We start from the raw sequence: 21,095 nt of genomic DNA on the forward strand, positions 1-21,095 counted from the left end.
ACCAACAAATCGAAATGTTTAGACAAGAATTTGCATAGAGAATGTGATACTGATGTGGAAAAGGGGAGTGAATGACTAAAAAGAATCTATAAATATTCCTTTTGATTTGAATCAAGAATGAAGTGGGGGCATAATTATAATAGATTCACTGATTAATTAGATGCCCTGTTGTTGGTTGGTAACTTCTGATAAGTGCTCTCAGTGCTCATTTCTGTGAACTTTTCTACTCAACTAGTTGCTGTAGCATAGCACAAACTTGAGGATGTCCAAAAGCCACTCTTTTCTTCTTTTTGGCTACATTGAAGCCACAGCTTTGAATCATTTGAATATGGACCCAACTAAATCCTTAACTGTAGCATTTAAGCACTGGGTGCAGGGAATCATCTTATGTTAAATTTCACAGTGCAAAAATTTTCACATGTTTATATAAAAAGTTGCATATCCCCTCTCACCCTATCAAAGAAAATCACCGAGCAAAAATTGTGACAATATGCCAACGGAAAACAATAGAGGTATGGAGAATGAGTTATTTCCTTAATTATTAACTGCATAACAATAATTAAATGGTCTTGAGAAACGAATGAAACGAAAGAATCTACGCTTATTTTCAGAAAAAAGTTGTTGCAATATCTTTTGATTGAAAATCATACATGTTAATCGGATAAGGATCTCGTTATCTCCTAATGAGTCCACTAATAATAAATAATTAATTTAATTATCTTATAATATTATTATTAAAACATAATATCCCAACAAAGTGTTAATATAGTGTTAAAAAAACCAGAACTTATTTCCGTGCATGTCACTAGAGCATAGTGTCTTCTAACATGTTTTAACAGCGTTGGATTGGAAACTTTTGCTGTGTAGGTCGTGGGGTGATTTTAGGTGTGTTTGAAGATTATTTTAATGTTATTAAAGGTGTAAACCCTTTAATTATATAAATTGCCACAGATTAATTCTTATTGGATGATTTTTGATGTGTAGGTCGCGGGGGGATTTTGGATGTTTGAAGATTATTTTAATGTTATTAAAGGTGCAAACCCGTTAATTATATAGATTATTAATTCTTATTGGATGATTTTTTAACTGTTAAAGCTAAAATATATATTCAATAAGATAGTGCAACAGAAGTCCCTTATTCTCCTCCAAAAGCATTAGGTCACGCTGGTAACAACTAACAAGAACATGGGACACTTTTTTCAGGTTTTGTCCTGATTGTTAATTAATGACTTTCATTCGTTACCGTAAAAGATCGTTTTAGCCTTCTATTCTTTTCTTTTTAAAATAATTATTATTTTGAAAATTTTATGTCTAATTAATATTTTTTCAAATATATTGAATATGCACTACTAATGGTGCAATAATCAAATATTGAGATATTAAATAAAGACATTTCAATCTAAATATAAAAAATATTTTACTACAATTATATGTATCATCCTTTTTTTTAAAAAAAAAAATCAGGTATTTTTTACTGGAGTAATTCTGATTGAATTAAGCACAATAATTAAAAAAAAAATAATTTGGCATAAATTAATCCACGTTGTTAATGGATACATGCATTAGCCTTAAATAACTAAAGAAATAAGATAGAAGGAGAACTGGACTACTCTCCCTAAATCACATATTAACATGTATATAAATTGATTAACTTTAACAATAATTATTTTAAAAAGTATACATGATTTTTAATTAATTGATAGTTTAACTAAATTCTCTTAGAAGATAAAATATTTATAGTTAATAATGTAAAGAAATTTTATATTATTATCCAATTATAAATTAATACTACGTATGGTTACTTTGACGCTAACTAATTCGTTTAGGAAAAAAAGACAATAGTTATCTTAAATGATATATCCATGATTTTTAATTGATTGAAAGTAGAAAAAAAATACTAATAATGTATAAAAATTGAACTTTACAATAATTTTTTTATAGGAAAACTTTACAAAACTTAACTCCTCTAAAATGAATAAGAATAAAATAAACAATATATCATTAGAAAAGTATTATATGTGTAATTGGTTATGCATGTACAGGGCGGTCCTATAAGATTTTGTGGGCTCATGACAAAAAATTAATTTGAACTCCTTAAGTATTTGAAAATATAAATATATTATATAAAAAACTAGTTACATGATTTCATTAAAAATTATAAATTTTCATACATTAAACAAATAATATAATTTTATAAATCTTAAAATGATGTGTTACATTTCGGTAATAGGTTTGACTCTTTTTATATTTATCTTTGGAGAGCATATAAGATAAAATCACATTTAAAAATATATATTTATATTTTTTAAATTCTTCTTTTACATAAGATAAAGTTATAAGGAATTTATCATATTTTTTATAACTTTAATTTACTTATATGTTTATAATTTAATTTTATATTTTAACTTTATGAGAAAATATTTAATTTCAGTTTTTATTGTTTACTATCAACATAATATCATTTCATATTAAATATTTTATATTTTTATTATTTATTAATATGCTAATATTTAGTTTTCTTATTTACAATTTGAATTTTTATTTATGTTTCTTATTTTATTTAAAAAATATTTTAAATTTATTATCATACCATAGAGCTAAAAATTCATTAAGTATGGATTTGTGAAGATAATACATTAAAAAAACTACCAACCCACATGATACATCACATTTTAATTCGAAAAAAAACTTAAAATCAAATAATAATTTCAATTTAATTATATGAATAACTTAAATAATATAAAAATTATTATATGACTATAAACAAAAATAATTAAAATTTTTGGATTTCTTTTAATTCTGGTGGGTGTCGTGTGGTCGTTCCTCCAAACACCACCGGCCCACATGTACATATATTATCGATTTTTACTTAGTCGGTGGGTACAGTCAGGGACGAATCACACCACATTGACCTTCACTTTCATATTGTAAATGCCACTCGGGAAACTTGCAGAAGACAAATATATAATTTTGAGAGGCAGCTTCCTCCTAATGGATCTAATGAACCAAAAACTTTATTTTAGAAAAATCATGTTTTTTTTTTTAACTCCCAAGTTATTTGGAACTTCTCATTTGATATTTAATTATCTAATATTTTTTCATTGGACCGCTCCATTTTAAAGTAAAATTATATATCTAATTATGACTTTATATTCAAGTAGAGAATTAAATCCTTAATCTTAATTAAAAGATTCAAGTATTAAAGTACTTGGACTAACAACTTTTAGTAGAAGAGTTGTTTTTCAACTAAAAACTTTTTACACTTACATAAAACAACACTTTCTTAGGTTAGTAACCAAATCAAATATCAAATATATAAAAGGCAAAAGAAAGAACATCACATATTTATATCAATTCATCATTTCATCTTTTACTATATTCATGATGAATTCTCAAAGGACAAAATCACCATTCTAATATAGCATATTTTCAGAAGCATGGACAACCTTTTACTCTAATATTTAACCTATCACAAACTAAAAATATCAAACAGCACCAAAGCACAATTCACTTGCTTCAAACACATGCCTTCCATTCTCTCCAATATCGGAAAAAGAGAAAGAGAGCGAGGGAGACTCATGTATGCTAAAACTAAATCAATGAACACAGCAGATCGAGACAATAAATATTCAAACTCCTTAATACAATAACTTGCAATAATTGACATCTTTCAGAAAGAAGAAAATGGTTGACAGGTTGTATTGACTGTGTGTACAGATGAAGCGCCCATTAAGCCCATTTACAACATTTTGTTTGTGGATTACACAATTGGGGTACAATCCTCCTCCTATCCCAGGAGTTTCTATTCACAATCCTATTTGCTCTCTACAGCTACAAGTTCTTTTTGTATTTTTTTTTTAACAAAGATACTACTTTCTAGAAACTAGTTTTCTGGACATATTTTTTTGAGAAAGTGACCCACACTTCTAAATACATTCTTAAACGTAAATTTTTACATAACATTATGGAAACTGCTTTTTTTGTAAGGTAAATTGTTAAATTATGAAAACCAGTTTTCATAAAATATGTGAACTTTTTTTTACAAAATCCAGGGGGTTCATATGGAGGGGAGGACGGTGAGAGGAAATAGGGTTATTTTGAAAATATAAAAAACCAAAAATAGATAGAGTGTGAATAGAAATTTCCCCTACCCATTATCTTTTAAATAAACCAACAACATATGTTGGACTAATTTTCCTTCTCGAGTGTTAGCCCAATATTCTTTTTTTTTTAAATGAAAAAAAGGGATAAGGCATAATTTTCAGGGGCTTTGTTCATTGCAGCGTGAAATTTGTTTTGGGGAGGGAAAGTTACTAAATATTAGATTTTTTTTTTATCATATTTATGTTTGTTCGTCTTTTTTAGGTTGTTGTTGTTATATTTGATGATAGATTCTTCGTAGTTTTTGGTAATATCTCTTGAGATTTTGTAAAATTACACAAATTTTCTCTATTTTCACACTATCTTTTTAATTATTAAAAAAATATTACACTGGCATTCTTTATATATTACACTTTTTAAACAACTTATATTATATAGTATACTAATTTCTCTTAATTATTTTATATAAAAAAAATTAATAACTGCAAAATATAAATTAATTTGATAGTCAATTTGGATTAATAAGTGGTGTAATTTCTTTACTTTATTATTGTTTTTAATGAAATAATTAAGAAATTAACATCTTTGTTATTTTTTATTAGCAAAAATCAAAAGAAGAAGATTTCAAGTGCTCTAGAGAAAAAATTAATGAAAAAATGGGAAGAAAAAATTGGAAGAATTGGAAAGTCCGCTTAACACCCAAGATAGACCCAACGTGTACTCTCGCTAAGCGCGCCTTTAGGCTTCTTTGTGAACCTTTTGTGCGCTAGACGCGAAGTGAACCTAAAAAGTAAGCTATCTGGTGCCTATATAAGGAGAAGGAACAAAATGAAAAAGAGATAGAGTTTCAGGGCTATCAAAAGCCTGAGGTTTATCCCTTAGAAGAAATCTTCTTTCCTTAGTCATTTCCCTTTTCTTATTACTAGTCATCTATTATCATCTTTCATCTACATCAACTCCATAAAGTGTAAAAGTCTCTCATGACTATGAGAGACTAAATCCCCTCAGTTAGAGCCTAGCAGCCAAAATCCCTTGTAATGAAACTACTCTTTTTATCTATTAATGTAATTTCAATTTCAATTTTTTTTTTCTGTTTTTCATTGTTATTATGTGATTTGGTCATCCATGCATATGTTTTTAAGAATTATTCATTGGAAAATAGTAATGTCTAAAGAACTCGGAGAGGGCATCTCAACATTGCATTTCTAGGGATAAAATTACTTTGTTTTGTCTATGCATACATCTTTATAGTTAATATTGTTTATTATTTCATCTTTGCAAAAAGATTTGAGAGAGAAAATACATAAATTAGCCTTTAAGATCTGTTTTGATACAAGCCACAAGTGCTTTTGAGATCTTTTTTATTTGAAATATAAAGCTTTTTTTAGTAGAGAAATTCTTAAAAGAGTTTCTAGTTTTGTATCCAAACAGGCTCTAGAACTAAAATGACTCGTTCATATGTTAGTAACAAATTTTTTATTTTTTGATATTAACAGAATTCGGATTAAATAAAAAAGTTATTTTTCCGGTTCTTAAGAGACGGCTGTGATAAAGGAGGGAAAATGTACGAGGTTGGCGGGGCAGCCGGTGGCTTTTGGATTTGCAACTCAGAAGAAAATGACTTGATAGTTGTCAGTTGAGTGCAATGAATTAGAGAATTTGGGTAGACATTGCATGAACGATGAATTTTTCAATTGTTTATGTATGGCACCAGTGGAAGTAGCTAGACATTTTCTCCAAGCACATCCCATTTTTTTTATGACCATCCCATGTTTTTTTTTTTAAATAACTACTAGCTAGATAGAATGTTAATATAACTCACATTAAGTGGTACTTATATGGTGAAAATCAATTAGATTCTAATATATATATATATATATATATATATATATATATATATATATATATATATATATATATATATATATATATATATATATATATATATATATATATATATATTCATCATCCATGATTGATTCAAAGTGTCGCATCATTCTACCAAAACCTATATATTTGGTAATCTTAAAACTGGTTTAACTTTCATGTTTAGAAAAATTAACTTTAACTAATGTATATATGTATAGTCAGGAAATAGTTTCATAATTAATGTAAATATATATCAAAGAATCCAACTATATATATATTTTTTTCAGCATATTTTTAATACAAGAAGCACGTTGGAAAAATTGAAGATATTTATTTGCAAACTTGATCTTAAGAAGGGACCCCAGCATTGCAGTGCATGAATATATGGTAACAGCAACCAACATCAAAGGAGTATCGTTGTCATGCTTGGCTATATATTTCGAATTTTCAATATATACAAGATTAATCAATGTTCCTGTCAACATGCTGGCAATCTAGATAGCCAAGAAAAGAAAAGAAAAGGAACATCTAAACCATTCTGGATATTATATATCATGTTTCACAAGTGGTAGAAACTGTTTTACGTGACCCTCCATTCCACAGCAAATATATATAATAATAATAATAATAATAATAATAATAATAATAATAATAATAATAATAATAATTCCAGTTCAATGTTTGGTCCAGCAAATTGCAAACAATAAAAAATAACTATCTTAGAAACGGATGCAATAACAGCTTCAATGATTCCATTCCATTCCATGCATGCATGCATGTTTTTTTTAATTAATATAGAAAGTGCTATGAAAACCTTCCATTGCAAGCAAGGCAAAACTCGAAGACTTACAATCTTGTGTTCATTTGTATTCTTTTCTCCATCGAAGATGCTACATAAAACCGAACAACTAAAAGGCAAGGAACATATGCCAAATGCTTTTAACAATATATTATATTCATCAACATGATCGAGCTAAATCACGCGTATATATTTATTAGTTATGTGAAGCCAATAATATGTTTTATTTTTTGCGTTAAATTTAGAAAAACAAAAGAGAAGCATGCGAGATAAAATACTTAATGCGATACTATAACTCTTAATATTAAATAACCTCTCACGTTATAAACAATTTGCTTCCTAAATATGTAACCAGGTTTTGGATCCCTACCAAGGTAGTTTTGTCCAAGTGTCAACGCACGCGTTTTTCAGAGAATAACTTTTGTAACATAGTTCACACTATGCACCGGCCACTTGCAGATTTGATTACATGCCATGTAGATACGTACTTCTTTCCTCATAAACAGCAATAAAATTGCAGTTCATGACAATACGCATGGAAGATAAGATTCTTTATTTCAAATAATAATACATGAAAGATTTTGATAGTGTTGTTTGAGGTTGATCTCAAGTATGTATAAATTTAAAGATAAGGAATTTTTAAGATCAATTATTTAATGGAATAAATTGAGTGCAACACTTTTGTTAGTTTAATTTTTTTAGGACACATTAGTTGATAACTCAAATCCTAAAAATAATAAATTAATTTATAATATTTTTATAGAATAGGGAGCCAGTCTTGTTGAATCCAAAAATATATTTTCTAAATTTCTCCTTTTATTAAAATCCATTTCAGAAAAATATTTTTCCAATTTTATCATTTATTAAAAATTTAATTATTATAAAAAATTAATAAATGCAACATGATAAATATACAATACAATGATTAAATGATAAGTGACTTTTGGCTTTTAAGATAGATATCACTTCAAGTATAAGGTTAGAAACTTGTTATATACGATAATTTATTATTGGATGGTATTGTAAAAGATTTTTATATTATCAATGTAAAATATAAAATATTAAGCATAGTTAAATATTGAACTTAGAAAAGAATTAATACCAATGTAGCGATTGAAATTAGAGAAATTTATAGATGTATATAGAGATGTTTGCCATAAGTACTAATTAAAATAAACAATTAGCTTGTATAAAGATATTTTATAGATATGTGCGTATTTTCTTTTAATAATAATAATAATAATAATAATAATAATAATGGAAGATATATGTGTATTCTAATATTCTAATAAACTCAACCTTTTATATATATATATATATATATATATATATATATATATATATATTAAGCATTGATTTAAATATATTTTTTACATCATACCAATCCAAAAATTTCTTCAGAAGACGGTAGGCTGAATGATTGCTAAAATGGAGAACATTAAAGCGTTGGGGGTCGTTGTCACTTGTTACTTTTTGTCTAGAATATATATCTTTGTGCTTGCTAGTTTTTTTACATTATTAACTAATTAAAATTTACCCTCTGTATAATTTTATTATCAAAATCTACAAACAATATATACTGTTTTCTTCACTACATTATTTTCTCTGTTAAGTATAGTGTACCGTTCATTTTAAGAAGCCAAACGCACAAGTAAATAAAATTACTGAAACAGTTAAAATCTTATGCAACCATGTGTAAGTTTATAAAATCATGTACCAAAAAGTATCTCGCACCCCAATTATTGATCTTTCAGAACAATAGCCACATTCTATTTGATGCCTTAAGCTAGAATAATGTCATCTGGTGTTTCTAGGAGCTTCTTGAAAATTAAGTACGCTTATTCTTTCTACAAGATCAAGATGAATGATCTTTAGCTTAAAGATTTTCGATTAGCATAAACATTTATCGAGTTTGAACATACAAACCTCAAGAATCAAGATGCTTCAGAATTACAAAAGTTCCAAAGGTTTTAATAAGCTTAAGATAATATGCCGTGACATAAATCTTCAAGCAAACGGTGATGAGTTAGATCTTTGATTCTGTCACTCTAAATTAAACTATCTTCACAAATTGTTCAAGAAATTAGGTAGTGTGTTGTGTTATCTTAATTTGTAGCTAAACAAACCATTAGACTTCTCAATAAAGTTTGCTAATCAAACCCATCTAGTTTTGCAGGGGACTTTCCAAACATCCGCTTTTCATAATTTAACTATAAAATAATTTTTTCTTCCTTTTCTTTTTCCTTTAATTCATGCAAGGTCGGAAGTTTTAGTATTGCAAGAAATTACGGGCAAATGCAGCTGCAAATATTCTTGTGAAAATCTTCACGTTGGAGCCAAAATTGCGACCAAACTGTTTTTCATAACCTTGATTTCGTATGCAGCTGATAAAAAAAGTCCTCTTCCAACGTTTGTCATACTCATACATCGTATTCATAGAATGAAAAGTGTAGAGAAGGATCTATAAACTGATTGGCATCATATATACAAAACAATTTAGCACACATTTCTAATTCCAAAATTATTTATAAGATTTTTACATTACTATAATAGGGAAGCAGATTCTTATTCTTAATTATTTGTAGTAAAAGTGTTCCTCCGTATAGTAACAAGATTAAAAAATAAAATTGAGCCGTATCAACTTTTTATTTTCCCTCAAATTTGAGTGCAAAAAGCTTGACTAGTGACTAACCAACCACATAACATTTCCCTATGATATCCCTTTATCATTTAAGCAGAGGAGAGAATAGGGACAGAATGAGTGGCTGATGATACTTTGGCTTCATGCATATTCAGCTCACATGTGACTATTATTCTTTCTTTCCTCCTTTTTTTTTTTTTGTGAATTTGATTTGAATCCACTGCCGTGTACTATTAGTGAACCATCAGATTCAGATGCCACCTACTGAAAATATGGTCAAAAACTTCCACAAGAAGTGAAAAAGCTTTTAGCTATAACAACAAAGTTCCATACTTTTTTCCCTCATAGTATAAAAGGTTTTACAGTGACAGTGGATCGACTTTAATCCCTTCTCATTTATCTTCATCTTCTCCTTCCCCTTTTGCAGATTCCTTAACTCATTCTCCTGCCATAAACAAAGCGTTGAAATGTTAGAACTCCAAAAATCTAAAGAATTCTAAGATGGGAACAACTATGTTCAATTAACATCTATATATATGACTATATGTTGAACTTGCACTTACCAATGGATCTTTTGCAATGGAGAACTGCTTCGTATATTGAGCTTTCAGAATCACAAGAGTAGCGCCAATCATCAGCAGAAAAGGCTACACTAGTTCGCGGTGAAGTAGTGTCTGAATAGTATCTCCTATTCTTCACAGCCTCACCTCTTTTAGCAACAGCTTCAGTACTAGACTTATGAACCCTCAGCTTTCTACACAAAGGCCTCAAGAAATTCAGATACTTCTGAAACACTCTCCTTGACAATGTTCTGCACCTTTTTAAGGAAAGGCATCTAGAAGGGCCTGTAGGAGCCTCACTCGTTGGTGCATGTGAAGATGATGAGACCAGGCTTGTGTTGGAGTCTGAGGACTCATATTCTTCCATTTGCAATGACTCAACAAAGAGTGGCATGAGATAGCCATTGGAAAAGAGTTCGTCTGCATGGACAAGAGTGAGAGGGGACTGTGAAATTGGGAAGTCAAATTTGGAGTCCTGTGAGTTCTTGAAGAATCTTTTAGAGGGTGGCATTCTTGGGTCCATCTCAATGAAGGAAGCTTCATCAGATGCATCAAGGGAGGTTCTTAGGGAGCTTTCTAGGCTTTCTAGTGATGATGGCCTTAGGTTCACTAACCAACTGTATGAGAAGCTTTCAATAGAAAGAGGCTGGGAAGTTTCCATGGTTACTACTCTGAAGGCATAGAAGGAATCTTGGAAAGAATTGACAATTTAAGGGAAGGGGATACAAGGTGGGCTATAGCTAGCAAAAGCACTCACTCTTCTTATGCAGCATATCTTTTGACTTATATGTATACATGCTCACACACACATGACACACCCCTTAATATATCATCTCTGTCCAAGAATTAGTCATGTGGCTGTCTGGCAAGAGACAATGAATTTTAATAATTGGAAATGAGAAAGGGAGAAAAAGAAACAGGAATGTGAGCCCACCAATAGACCCATAATGTCCTGTTTCATCAGTAGTTAGCCTCACCTTTAATTTTTAATCATTTATTGCTTTAAAAATTTAATAAAAAGGGGTTGGTTTGTTTCTGGACTTAACAGTCTAAATAACAAATCACATTCAAGAAAATCCAGGAGGTTCTTGCATAGTAATTGTCAAATGTTGGTACATTAGGAATCCAGAAAAAAAAAACAGAACTATACTTTTCAATGCTTTAGAATGCTGCCTTTAAGCTTTTATTTATTTTTTTGTTCAGTACATTGAAACTCAAAAGTAACAAAGGGGGGTATCTTTGCTAATTACACTTGCCGACTGGGGAAAAGTATAATTAGTTTAAAATTTAAATCCTCAATTATGCCATAAATCAGTGTTTTAAATTCAAATTAAGTTTGCTGTGCTTTGTTATTGTCTTCTAGTTCTGTGTAATAATATTATTTGGATGGACATGACCACTTCGGAAAGGTGATTTCATCAGTCTGATATTACACTCCAACTGCTGCACGCCTGCAACACCAGGCTAAACTTAAATATAAAATATCCCATCGTACTATATATATTATGTGCATGCAACCTAAGTGACGTAGATATGTTATATTTTTTATTGGACCATCATTGATTATTATATGCACGAGATACTCTTGGACAACATTATTGTTCCATGAAGAGAAAAGCAGTGTACCATAGTACTTTAGTGGTTTAGCGTCATGCAATGGTTTTCAACTAGCACCAAATTAGAGTCTTATTCATGAAATTTAGAACAGTGAATACTAAACTAAATATATCTATCAAGAAATTGTTCTCTAAGCAAGCTTGCCACTGCGCTATTCCGGTGGTAAATCTTTATCTAGCTGGACAAATTGTCTCCAATAATAACTGAAAGCCCTTTAAAAGGTAAGTGTCGGTAAATCTTTCCAAGTAAAAGCAGAATTTTGATTTTAAATCGTATCTTACTTTTCTTTGAGAAAGATCGTGACAAGAAAAAGAGAAAAATAAGACAACTTACAAGAAATGGTTGACATCACATATATTATAAAGACTTAAATTCACTTTTCGTCTTTGTGAAATTTTAATCCCTTAAATTTTATTGTACATTTGGTATTCACATTTTTAAAATTTAATAATTTTGATCTACCGTTAGTTATCATTAATCTTTTAATATAAATTACTAACGAGACATATTAATGATGACATAATATTAAAATGTTTACGTGACAAATGACATAACATTCTAATATACATACTAATCTGTCTATCACTTAAATTTTGATAAGTGAGCTTTGAATAAAGTGTTTAAAACGGTTTAAATAATTAAATTGATGGAGATTTGAAGAAAATAAAATGAAGATTTGCTAGTTTTAAAAAGACAACTTATAGGAGAATTTGATTGTAATAATTAAAAATTAAAGGACTAAATTGGAGCAAAATATTCCTTCTATATACATTAATAGTGGTAAATAGACTACAAGAACAATTAAGCTTAAGCCTAACTTAAAATGCTTTAGGATAATTGAAAAAAAAAAAAAATCTCAAATGAAATGGGATGCACCAAATGAATTAAGATTTCGATTGGCAAAGGACCATATTGCACTCTCTTCTTTTAGGAAGGCAAAAAATGATAAATTACATGATAACATTGCCATATGACATATGTAGCATCATTGTTGTCCTTGAATGAGTTCAACACGAATTTGAATTCTTAAAGAGCAAATATCATGAAGTTCTCATGGGGTAAGGAAAAATTCAGCTTTTTCATCCACTAGCAGCCTGAGTGGAGCTGCACACAAATCTTCTGAGGTTTAAATGTTAGAGAAAGATACGTCATTTTCATCCAAAATTGAGCAAACTGGTTCTGATAAGCAATTCTATGAAATGCTAAAATAACAGACAAGGGTCCCATCAGTTGTCGGATAAAGTAAACATCAACACAGATTCCTGGGACAAAAGCTACTGAGCCAGGATAGTAAGTGACTTGAAGCCAATTGGTCCCCTCTCTTATGTCTTCATTTAAGACAATATGTATTTACAAGTAAATACAACACTCATTAATGCAGTCTAATTCTGAAAAGAATGTTGCACCATTCATGCAAGCAGGAAGGACCCAAAGTATTAAGTGGTTTTGATAAAAATTGACAGAATTTTTATCTACAAGAATATATACAGTTGCAGATATATATATATATATATATATATATATATATATATATATATATATATATATATATATATATATATATTTTCACCAGGGAGCATCATGACAACCAGCTCAGCAGCAGGTAAAATATGGCTATAGGCATTAGGCAAACCACATGCACTCATTCTATAACTATTTGTCATTAAGTGCCATTCTGGGGCCAGGTTGTAAGGATGTTAAAAGTGGGAGAGGCAATCAATGCATTATTGGATTCTGCATAGCTTAAATAAAGCAAACTCTGCATTGCATTTTCAGTTATCCCTCATTGTTCATATTTCAGAGAATCCCAGTTCTGAAATATTTTTATCCTGGAATTCCATCAACAGTTGGCATTGAAAGTTGAAATTCTCAATCTCTTACTTTCGATGAAAGATTGTCAAACACCATAATGTGAGGTTCTACAAACAGGGTCACGGCAAACATTTACCAGCACTGGCAATGAGAGGAGTGTATGTGATAATTGTTAATTATGAGACTAATTAAGGAAAGAAAACTGATTAAGTAAAAGACTAATTAAGAAAAGTAAACTAATTAAGGAAAGAAGTCAAATTAAAGAAAACAGTAGAAGAGGCTAATTAAGGAAAGCAGAGTAGACTAATTAAGGAAATGATGTTAATTAAGGAAATGATAATTAAGGAAAGCATGACTAATTAAGGAAATCAAGATTAATTAAGCAAAACAGACTAATTCAAAAGTCCGTTAATCTGCATTTATAAAAGAAGAAGAAGAAGACAAAATTCCAAGAGAATACAATTTCTTATAAAAGACAAAGACTAGAAGAAGGAAAAACAAGCATTGAGAGTCATTCCTTTCCTTCATTCCCTTTCTTATCTTTATCTCCTTCACTAAATATTTCCCTTTTGCAATTGTAAAGTCTCCATGACAATGAGAGGCCAAACCTCCCTTGTTGAAAATTTGGGGGAAAGAGTATCTAAATAAAGTCATCACTAGGAATATGTTGATATTTGTTTGGCTTGTTATACATCTCTATTCTTAATGCAATTTACTATTTTAGTTCTACAAGGGATTTGAGAGAAAATATAGATAAATTAAGCTCTTTCATGCGGGGACCAAAGTTAGAATATACTAGTAGATGCAAGTGTAAATTGAAATAATTATAAATAGAGAAAAATCATTAACATTACATCAAAGAATAACTTTAGTAAGCTAAGTTCCCAACATTCTCATTTTCTAAATTTCCTCCTATGATAATATTGAATTTTCTTATCTTTTGTGTTCTTAATTAGTTCATGTTTAATTTCTCCTCTTATTTAATTTAATTTCCTATCAATTTAAATTATTGTTTTTCTCATAACCTTTTCAAATAATTTTTCTTTAACTTCTTTTACTAATTAAATATTCATCTACTTAAATACAAAAAAAATTCCTGTAGATATGATACTCAAGTTTTCGTTTTAACTTTATTACTTGGAACGCATTGGTGTATTTGCCAATCCATCAATTTTATGCAACACACTCTCTTTGCTGGCTTTGAACTGAGGACTTAGAGCTTCAGAACTATACTTGAAGGCAATTAGTCCCTCAGAAAACTGGCTTGCAATACACTCTCTGGCATACTCTTCCAATACACTCTTTGTGTTATTAGTTGAAGTTTACTTAAAAATTAAAAAATTCTAAGTGAGACTCATTAAATAAGAAGTGAGATTCACAAAATTATGTTTTTTAATAAATTTCAATCAATAAAAAAAAATATGCACAAAAGATTGTGTTGCTAACATTTTTCTAGACAACAATAGTACCAATGATGTTAAGTGTTTAAATATTGACAAAAGTAATACAACACAACTTGCCACAACCCAACCCCACACCACCCCTCCTCTTTCCAGTTTTAACTTTTAACCCTCCAAGTGTAGCTTTGAGAAGTGAAAATTTATGTAAAATCTTGGTCAAGGCATAATAAGTGCACCTCAATTTGTCTGACAGTGAGTGGAAAACAGTCAGATCTCAGAAGAATGTCAAAAAAAGTAAGAAAAAAATCATCAAAAACTTTTAATTTATTTCATGAGATCCAGAAATACAAAAGCATTCCACAAACTATGCAACAACATTGATGGAAAGAGGTTCCTAGACCGTACAAAGACAGTACCCATCACCATGCCAAGAAATACAAGTGGTAGCATTCTCTGAATGTTAAAATGTGCCAAGGCAAAAGCTATTGAGCTAACTAATATTGCACTCCATACAGGCATGTACTTGGTTAAAGATGGAAGAAGGAAACCACGGAAAACAATCTCCTCCCATATTGGGGCACAAACCGAGACTACCACTGCATAGAGGGCCATTGCCACAGGGTCTCGCGCAACAATGGATTGCTCTACACTTGAGATGGTAACTGGAGTATATTGAAGAACAGGCAGCAAATTTAGGTTCATTTGTGATAGCTGATTGATAAGGGGGAACATGAGGCAGCCTAAACCAACATCAAACTGCCACTTCCCCTTGACTTCAAATTTGAACCAATCAGATGAAAGAGGTTGAAACTTTGCAAGACAATGGCGAAGAATTGCTATTCCAACCACGCCTTCAGCAACATCAGTCAAGAGGCTGCACAATGCTTGCCCTCTGTATGTAAGAGATTCCTTTCTAAACCCTGCTGTGTATGCTAAAAATGGAACTATCCAAGATCCTACAAACCAAAATGAGGCAATCCACAGGAGCATTACCTGCAGAACCCAACTTAGTTTGCTCTTCTAGATGAGATGAAACTAAGAAAGAGACCAATCAAATAAACTATATAGTTTCTGAATATTTTTCAATTCCATCCATTCACAAGTTCTTAATTGAAGCAGACTATAACAAATAGCCTTACTGTCAAATCAATAAAAAAATTATAATAAGTAACCAACTTTTAGAAATGGAATAAATGCTTATTTCTGATTCTAAAATCTCAGAGCAAGTTTGATACAGAGAATGATATTTGCAGAATACAAAAAGAGAACAAAGAATGAGATTGAAGTAATCATTCTCATTCTAGTGCTTGGTAGCATCATGACTTCAAAACATATTTTATCTTTGGTACACGGAATTGGATCAGAATTGTAATTAATGACATGAATAACTCCTGTAAAAATCACTTAATGTAATTGTTAAAGAAATATAATTATTTTTACATTTTTTTTTCCACTTAAACATAAAAAGAACCAAAAAAATGTAATTATGTTAGGTTTGTCCAAATATTTTCTTTAACATTAGGTTGTGCTTTCCAAATTAAAGTGGCAAGAGGTGAAAAGTTTTGCTACTAATTTGAAATATAAGTCAGTTTATTAATTTTGTAGCAATTTTTAATACGGAGACCGGTAAAATCAATATAATATTATTTTTTAACCATAAATCATTATTTGCATATGAAGGAATAACTTTTATCATTTTGCATAAATGAAATTGGGTAAAGTAGTCGAGCAATAAAATTATCACAATCTTGGCAGCTGAGAATCCTTGTTACCCCCAAAAAGAAAGAGAAAATGAGTATTCTTAGTGATGTGAAATTAGGCCTGAATGGAATGGCTATTTGATGCCTTTTCATATACTAAAAATAGGAACCGAGCTTCCTAAGGTAAGGAGGCACGACTTGAATCCTTAATCTAGAGTACAAAACATACTCTAAGCATTGATAACATTGGTAATGTTTAAGAAAGAATATACTTTACCTGAACAATGGTCTTTGCTGTCCAAGGAACTGTCCAGGGTTCCACACCACGAATGACAGTTATGACCTGAAATGTTAAAAAATAATACTTTTACCATTTCTGAGACTCCCTAAAGACTGATAGGAACAATATTATTGATTAATACGGAAATGAACTAATACAGCTCTTACAATCAAGAAACCAGAGAGGATACCCAGAGCCTAGGCCCTTACTGAATGATAAGTCGATAACCTCCCCACTCCAACTTAAAAATACTACTCGCCTCCTTCCCACCACTATCCACACCTGCTCCCTACAATCCCACTACTCGCCAACCAATCCCTTTCTCCTCACACTTGCAACATCACTAACTCACATCCGTCTCAGCCATTTTCCTTCTTCTAGAATATAGTTTCCAAGTGGACAGCTTATTTGGGCTCATACCCAAAATCTGATCTACTTCACGATTTGGCTTAGAAGCTTTATCAGTTTAAGTGTTAAAAGTTTAAATACTTAGTTGCAGACAAATGGTGAAGATTTAAAAGCATATTGATGTTTGATAGTTTGATGATGTTAAAATTTATTTACAGAGAAGTCAAATCAATTGGAAGAACCAGAATGACATCAGCTTAGCCAAAAAACATATCACGACATAAAATCCATGACTCTTTTACCAAATGTAGGTCCTTGATTTGGTTTTAATCTAATGGTTGAAAATACTCAATGTCAGGGACTAGAATGTGAGTTTACTTGAAAAAACAATTTAATTATTTTTCTTTGTAGACTTAAAACTGAGATAAGATAATGTTAATGTTAGGGAACGAAAGATAACAGCAGGGCAGGGTCGAAATAGCAAACCAGGGATACAGGAGGAAGCAAAGTCCAAAAGAAAGGAAGAATGGTGAGATCGTTCAGCAAAGGAAGGCACCAGGCACTATGAGACAAATTCTGTTATTGCAAATCATTCCAGAAGCTTTTCTGTTATTATGAAGCCTATATATATATATATATATATATATATATATATATATATATATATGTAAATAACAAGCAAGGAAATCAATGAGAAATATACAAATTACCTCTTCTTCCCTGTGTCTTCTTCTTCTCCTTAGGAGGTTGCTGGTGCCTCGAAGCCAGTAGTTTAGGGAGTGCTAGCATTGGTGCTCTCCTTACTTCTTCTTCCTTCAATGACGGAATCCACGAGATCCACAGCTACTTCGGATCGGCTGGAGGATGCTCTTACCAAGCTCACCACTCACCAACTTTATCTCACTCACACTATTCAACAACTCACGCACAAAATCGATGCGCTCATTCATCATCTGCTGCAACCCGCACCACCCAGCCACTTCCCTTCTTCTTCCGCCATCATCGCCTCCCATGGCTGCCTCTCCCTTTACTCTGACCATGCTAGACCACATCACCCACCAGTCCACCTCTTTCCGCCACCTTCCTCTTCCACTACCACCCCATCTTCTTCCTCTGCGAAGGCACTCCTCGCACACACACCCATGCCGACTCCACCGCTCATGTTGACTTCGTTGCTCATTCCGACTCTGCCGACCACGCCACCTCCACTGCTTATGCCGACTCCACCGCTCATGCTGACTCCGCCGCCCACGCCACCGTCGCCGTTCATGCCGACTCCACCGCCCACGCCAGCTCCACCTCCACTCCCCGCACTAAGGTAGCAGCATCCCACACCGGTGCCGGCCCCTCCTACCATTGCTGTCATCCCCCTCCTTGTTAACAGCAAGCCCCACGCGCCCTCCGACCGCTGTTGGACAACTCTTTTCCAAATCTGCAAGGAGTACCCCAGTCGCCGCATCCTCCCCTCGGACCTCTGCTCATTTTCCCTCGTCACAATCGCCGCCAAGGTCGGGGGCACGGAGCTCGACCACTCCTTCCTCTTCACCTTTTACGCTACTATTGACACTGTAAAATGGCTATACTTCCGCAACACTAACCACCTTTCACTCATTCCTTCACCCATTTTAATTTGGGATCCCGGTTCGAATTTTGGAGCCATGGTTGTAGCCCCAACACCTTGAGGACAAGGTGTTTTTGATGGGGCAGGAAGTGTTAGGGAACAAAAGATAACAGCAGGGGCAGGGGTCGAAATAGCAAACCAGGAGTACAGGAGGAAGCAAAGCCCAAAAGAAAGGAAGAATGGTGAGATTATTCAGCAAAGGAAGGCACCAGGCACTATGAGACAAATTCTATTATTGCAGATCATTCCAGAAGCTTTTCTGTTATTAGGAAGCCTATATATATATGTAAATAACAACCAAGGAAATCAAGGAGAAATATACAAATTACCTCTTCTTCTCTGTGTCTTCTTCTCCTTAGGAGGTTGCTGGTGCCTCGAAGCCAGTAGTTTAGGGAGTGCTAACAGTTAATGTTAAGATGAAAAAGGTAAACTGAGAACAGGTTGAAGAATAAAGCAAGCAAAAAGGTTCACTTAAAAAAGTAATACAAGAATAGTATGAGAGAGAAATGGTTTTAAATTACGATCTGCAACTGCAATATTGTAATTTTGGTGGTCTCTATCTACTACTACAACTGCAACCACATCAACCTTTTCTGCAATTTTGGTAATGATAGGATCTTAAGTTTATTTAAGAAAATACAGATGCTAGCTTCATATTAAATGGACCAGAAAAAATAAAAAAGATACCACAGGTCATTAGAAAGAACTGAAACCTTCTCAAATCCCCATGAATTGCCCACCTCTCTCACTCCCCCCTTCTTCCCTTATATCCCACACAGCCTCTAACTTTACCACTTTGTTTCCCACAACTTTTGTCATGTAAGCAAGTTTGTTATAACCTAAACAAATCCCTCTTCTCTTCTTACTCATATTTCTGGCATGGTGTCAATGTGTGATGGTCTAGCACAGGAGTTCCTAACATAATCCTGATTATGTTAGGCCCTCCTGTGCTAGATTAATCACAAAGCAATCACAACCACAACTACAAAATGATTCTAATACAAGATAGCATTCAAGAGGATCTATCTTTCTTTATATAACAACATCCTTCACAATATATTTAGGCACATTTCATCTATTAGATGGAAATTAGATAGAAGTCATGAAATTGGTAAAACACTTTTACAGCTTACTCTCACAGGCAGAGGGGTGGCAATTCATGGGGTTGTGCATTTTAAAGCAAGATCAACACAGTCAACACATTAGCAAGGTATAGAGAATTTAATAAATCAACACTTACAAAGAACCGAAGCTTCACATCTTTAAAGCAAAAGACAGACACCAAGAGACAGCAAAGCAAATGAATAATTTCCTTGTTTACACAGAAACCAGAACACAACAAATGAAGAAAATACCGTAAGGATGGTTGCAAGCCAGTCTTTCTTCAGGTCTTTGGACTGGACACCTTCGAGCTTCACCAAATCTTCTGACAATTTATCTTCATTGAGCTCAGAACCATCAGTTTTTGATGAAGTGTTTCCATGCCTAAACCACAAAAGTCTCCATTTCTAGAATGGACAAATGATAGATTCATGTCAGAACAAAAAAAAAACTAAACTAACTTCAAACACCAACTGCCCATTTCACACATCAATCCAATCATTAAATTAAATCTCTTTATAATAATAATAATTAATCAAATAAAAAACCCACTATCCAATTGACCCATTAGATTAAATAATAATAATAATAAAAATATTTTTTTCACAAATTTTGTTCAAAAACCAAACTTACTTTTTTAGGAAAGGTGACTGATGATTGGGATGGATTAGGAGAAGAGGGTGGATTGAAAAGGGTAACCCTAGAGTTTTGGCGAAGGGGGAGAGAGAAGGGAAGGGAAGAAATGGTGGTGGACATTGATGGCAGTGCAACACTGGAGATTGATGAATAGGGTTGATTATTTCACTGTGCATCACAGTCACAGACAAAAATTGCCATTGGATTGGAGCTTCCACTCCCACCAATGAAACCAACAAACACCCATTGAGTTCTGCTAATAATAATAATAACAATAATAATATCATGTGACAATTGTTAAAACCTTGAATTAATAATCTTTGGCCTTATTCAATTTTTCTAAGCCTTAACCTTGGTAATAAATTAAAAATTATTAATTATCGCATCATGGGTGAGAGCATGGCTTGCACATGGCAGAAATTTTGCTTCCATTGTATAATATCCACATCTTATTATGGACGTGGCTGCCTTTGAAGCGTAGGTTGATGTTGGATATTTTGTCATTAACATTTTTTTGTTACCTTTCTTCTTTTTGGAGCAATTTTTTTTTTTTTTTATTGAAATCCATATATTGAGAGGAGTGAAGGGGAAGACATCACGGGGAGCCCAA

The 21,095-nt window shown here is 32.0% G+C and overlaps 2 protein-coding genes across 4 annotated transcripts; both read right to left on the minus strand.

The window, feature by feature from the left end:
* Positions 1–9,664: 9,664 nt before the first annotated feature.
* Positions 9,665–10,725, minus strand: LOC100807566 (probable membrane-associated kinase regulator 6-like). Its single transcript, NM_001254065.2, has 2 exons — positions 9,974–10,725; positions 9,665–9,855 (listed from the first exon to the last, which is right to left on the minus strand). The coding sequence occupies exons 1-2, from the start codon at positions 10,629–10,631 to the stop codon at positions 9,848–9,850; spliced, it is 666 nt and encodes a 221-aa protein (NP_001240994.1). The 5' UTR covers positions 10,632–10,725; the 3' UTR covers positions 9,665–9,847.
* Positions 10,726–15,105: 4,380 nt separating this feature from the next.
* On the minus strand, positions 15,106–20,779 carry LOC100808097 (uncharacterized). Of its 3 annotated transcripts, none has more exons than XM_003556089.5 (5): positions 20,483–20,779; positions 20,104–20,256; positions 17,838–17,909; positions 16,777–16,842; positions 15,106–15,792 (listed from the first exon to the last, which is right to left on the minus strand). In XM_003556089.5, exons 1-5 carry the CDS (start codon positions 20,603–20,605, stop codon positions 15,124–15,126), a joined length of 1,083 nt encoding a protein of 360 aa, XP_003556137.1. In that variant the 5' UTR covers positions 20,606–20,779; the 3' UTR covers positions 15,106–15,123. The 3 variants fall into 3 exon arrangements, with proteins under 3 accessions (XP_003556137.1, XP_003556136.1, XP_003556135.1); XM_003556088.5 differs by lacking the exon at positions 17,838–17,909 and adding an exon at positions 19,078–19,146 and having other exon boundaries at positions 20,483–20,774; XM_003556087.5 differs by lacking the exon at positions 17,838–17,909 and having other exon boundaries at positions 20,483–20,778.
* Positions 20,780–21,095: the final 316 nt, after the last annotated feature.

This window comes from Glycine max, chromosome 20, assembly GCF_000004515.6.
Source record: "Glycine max cultivar Williams 82 chromosome 20, Glycine_max_v4.0, whole genome shotgun sequence".
In the NCBI taxonomy this organism is placed as follows: domain Eukaryota; kingdom Viridiplantae; phylum Streptophyta; class Magnoliopsida; order Fabales; family Fabaceae; genus Glycine; species Glycine max.

What these genes read in the sequence shown, in the direction of transcription:
- LOC100807566 (NM_001254065.2), bottom strand. Translation starts at nt 10,631, where the DNA reads ATGGAAACTTCCCAGCCTCTTTCTATTGAAAGCTTCTCATACAGTTGG.
- LOC100808097 (XM_003556089.5), bottom strand. Translation starts at nt 20,605, where the DNA reads ATGTCCACCACCATTTCTTCCCTTCCCTTCTCTCTCCCCCTTCGCCAA. An exon ending in GGCTTGCAACCATCCTTACG is followed by an intron (nt 17,910 to 20,103) that starts GTATTTTCTTCA and finishes CACCAATGCTAG; the next exon opens with CACTCCCTAAACTACTGGCT. An exon ending in CAGCAAAGACCATTGTTCAG is followed by an intron (nt 15,793 to 16,776) that starts GTAAAGTATATT and finishes TGGGTTCTGCAG; the next exon opens with GTAATGCTCCTGTGGATTGC.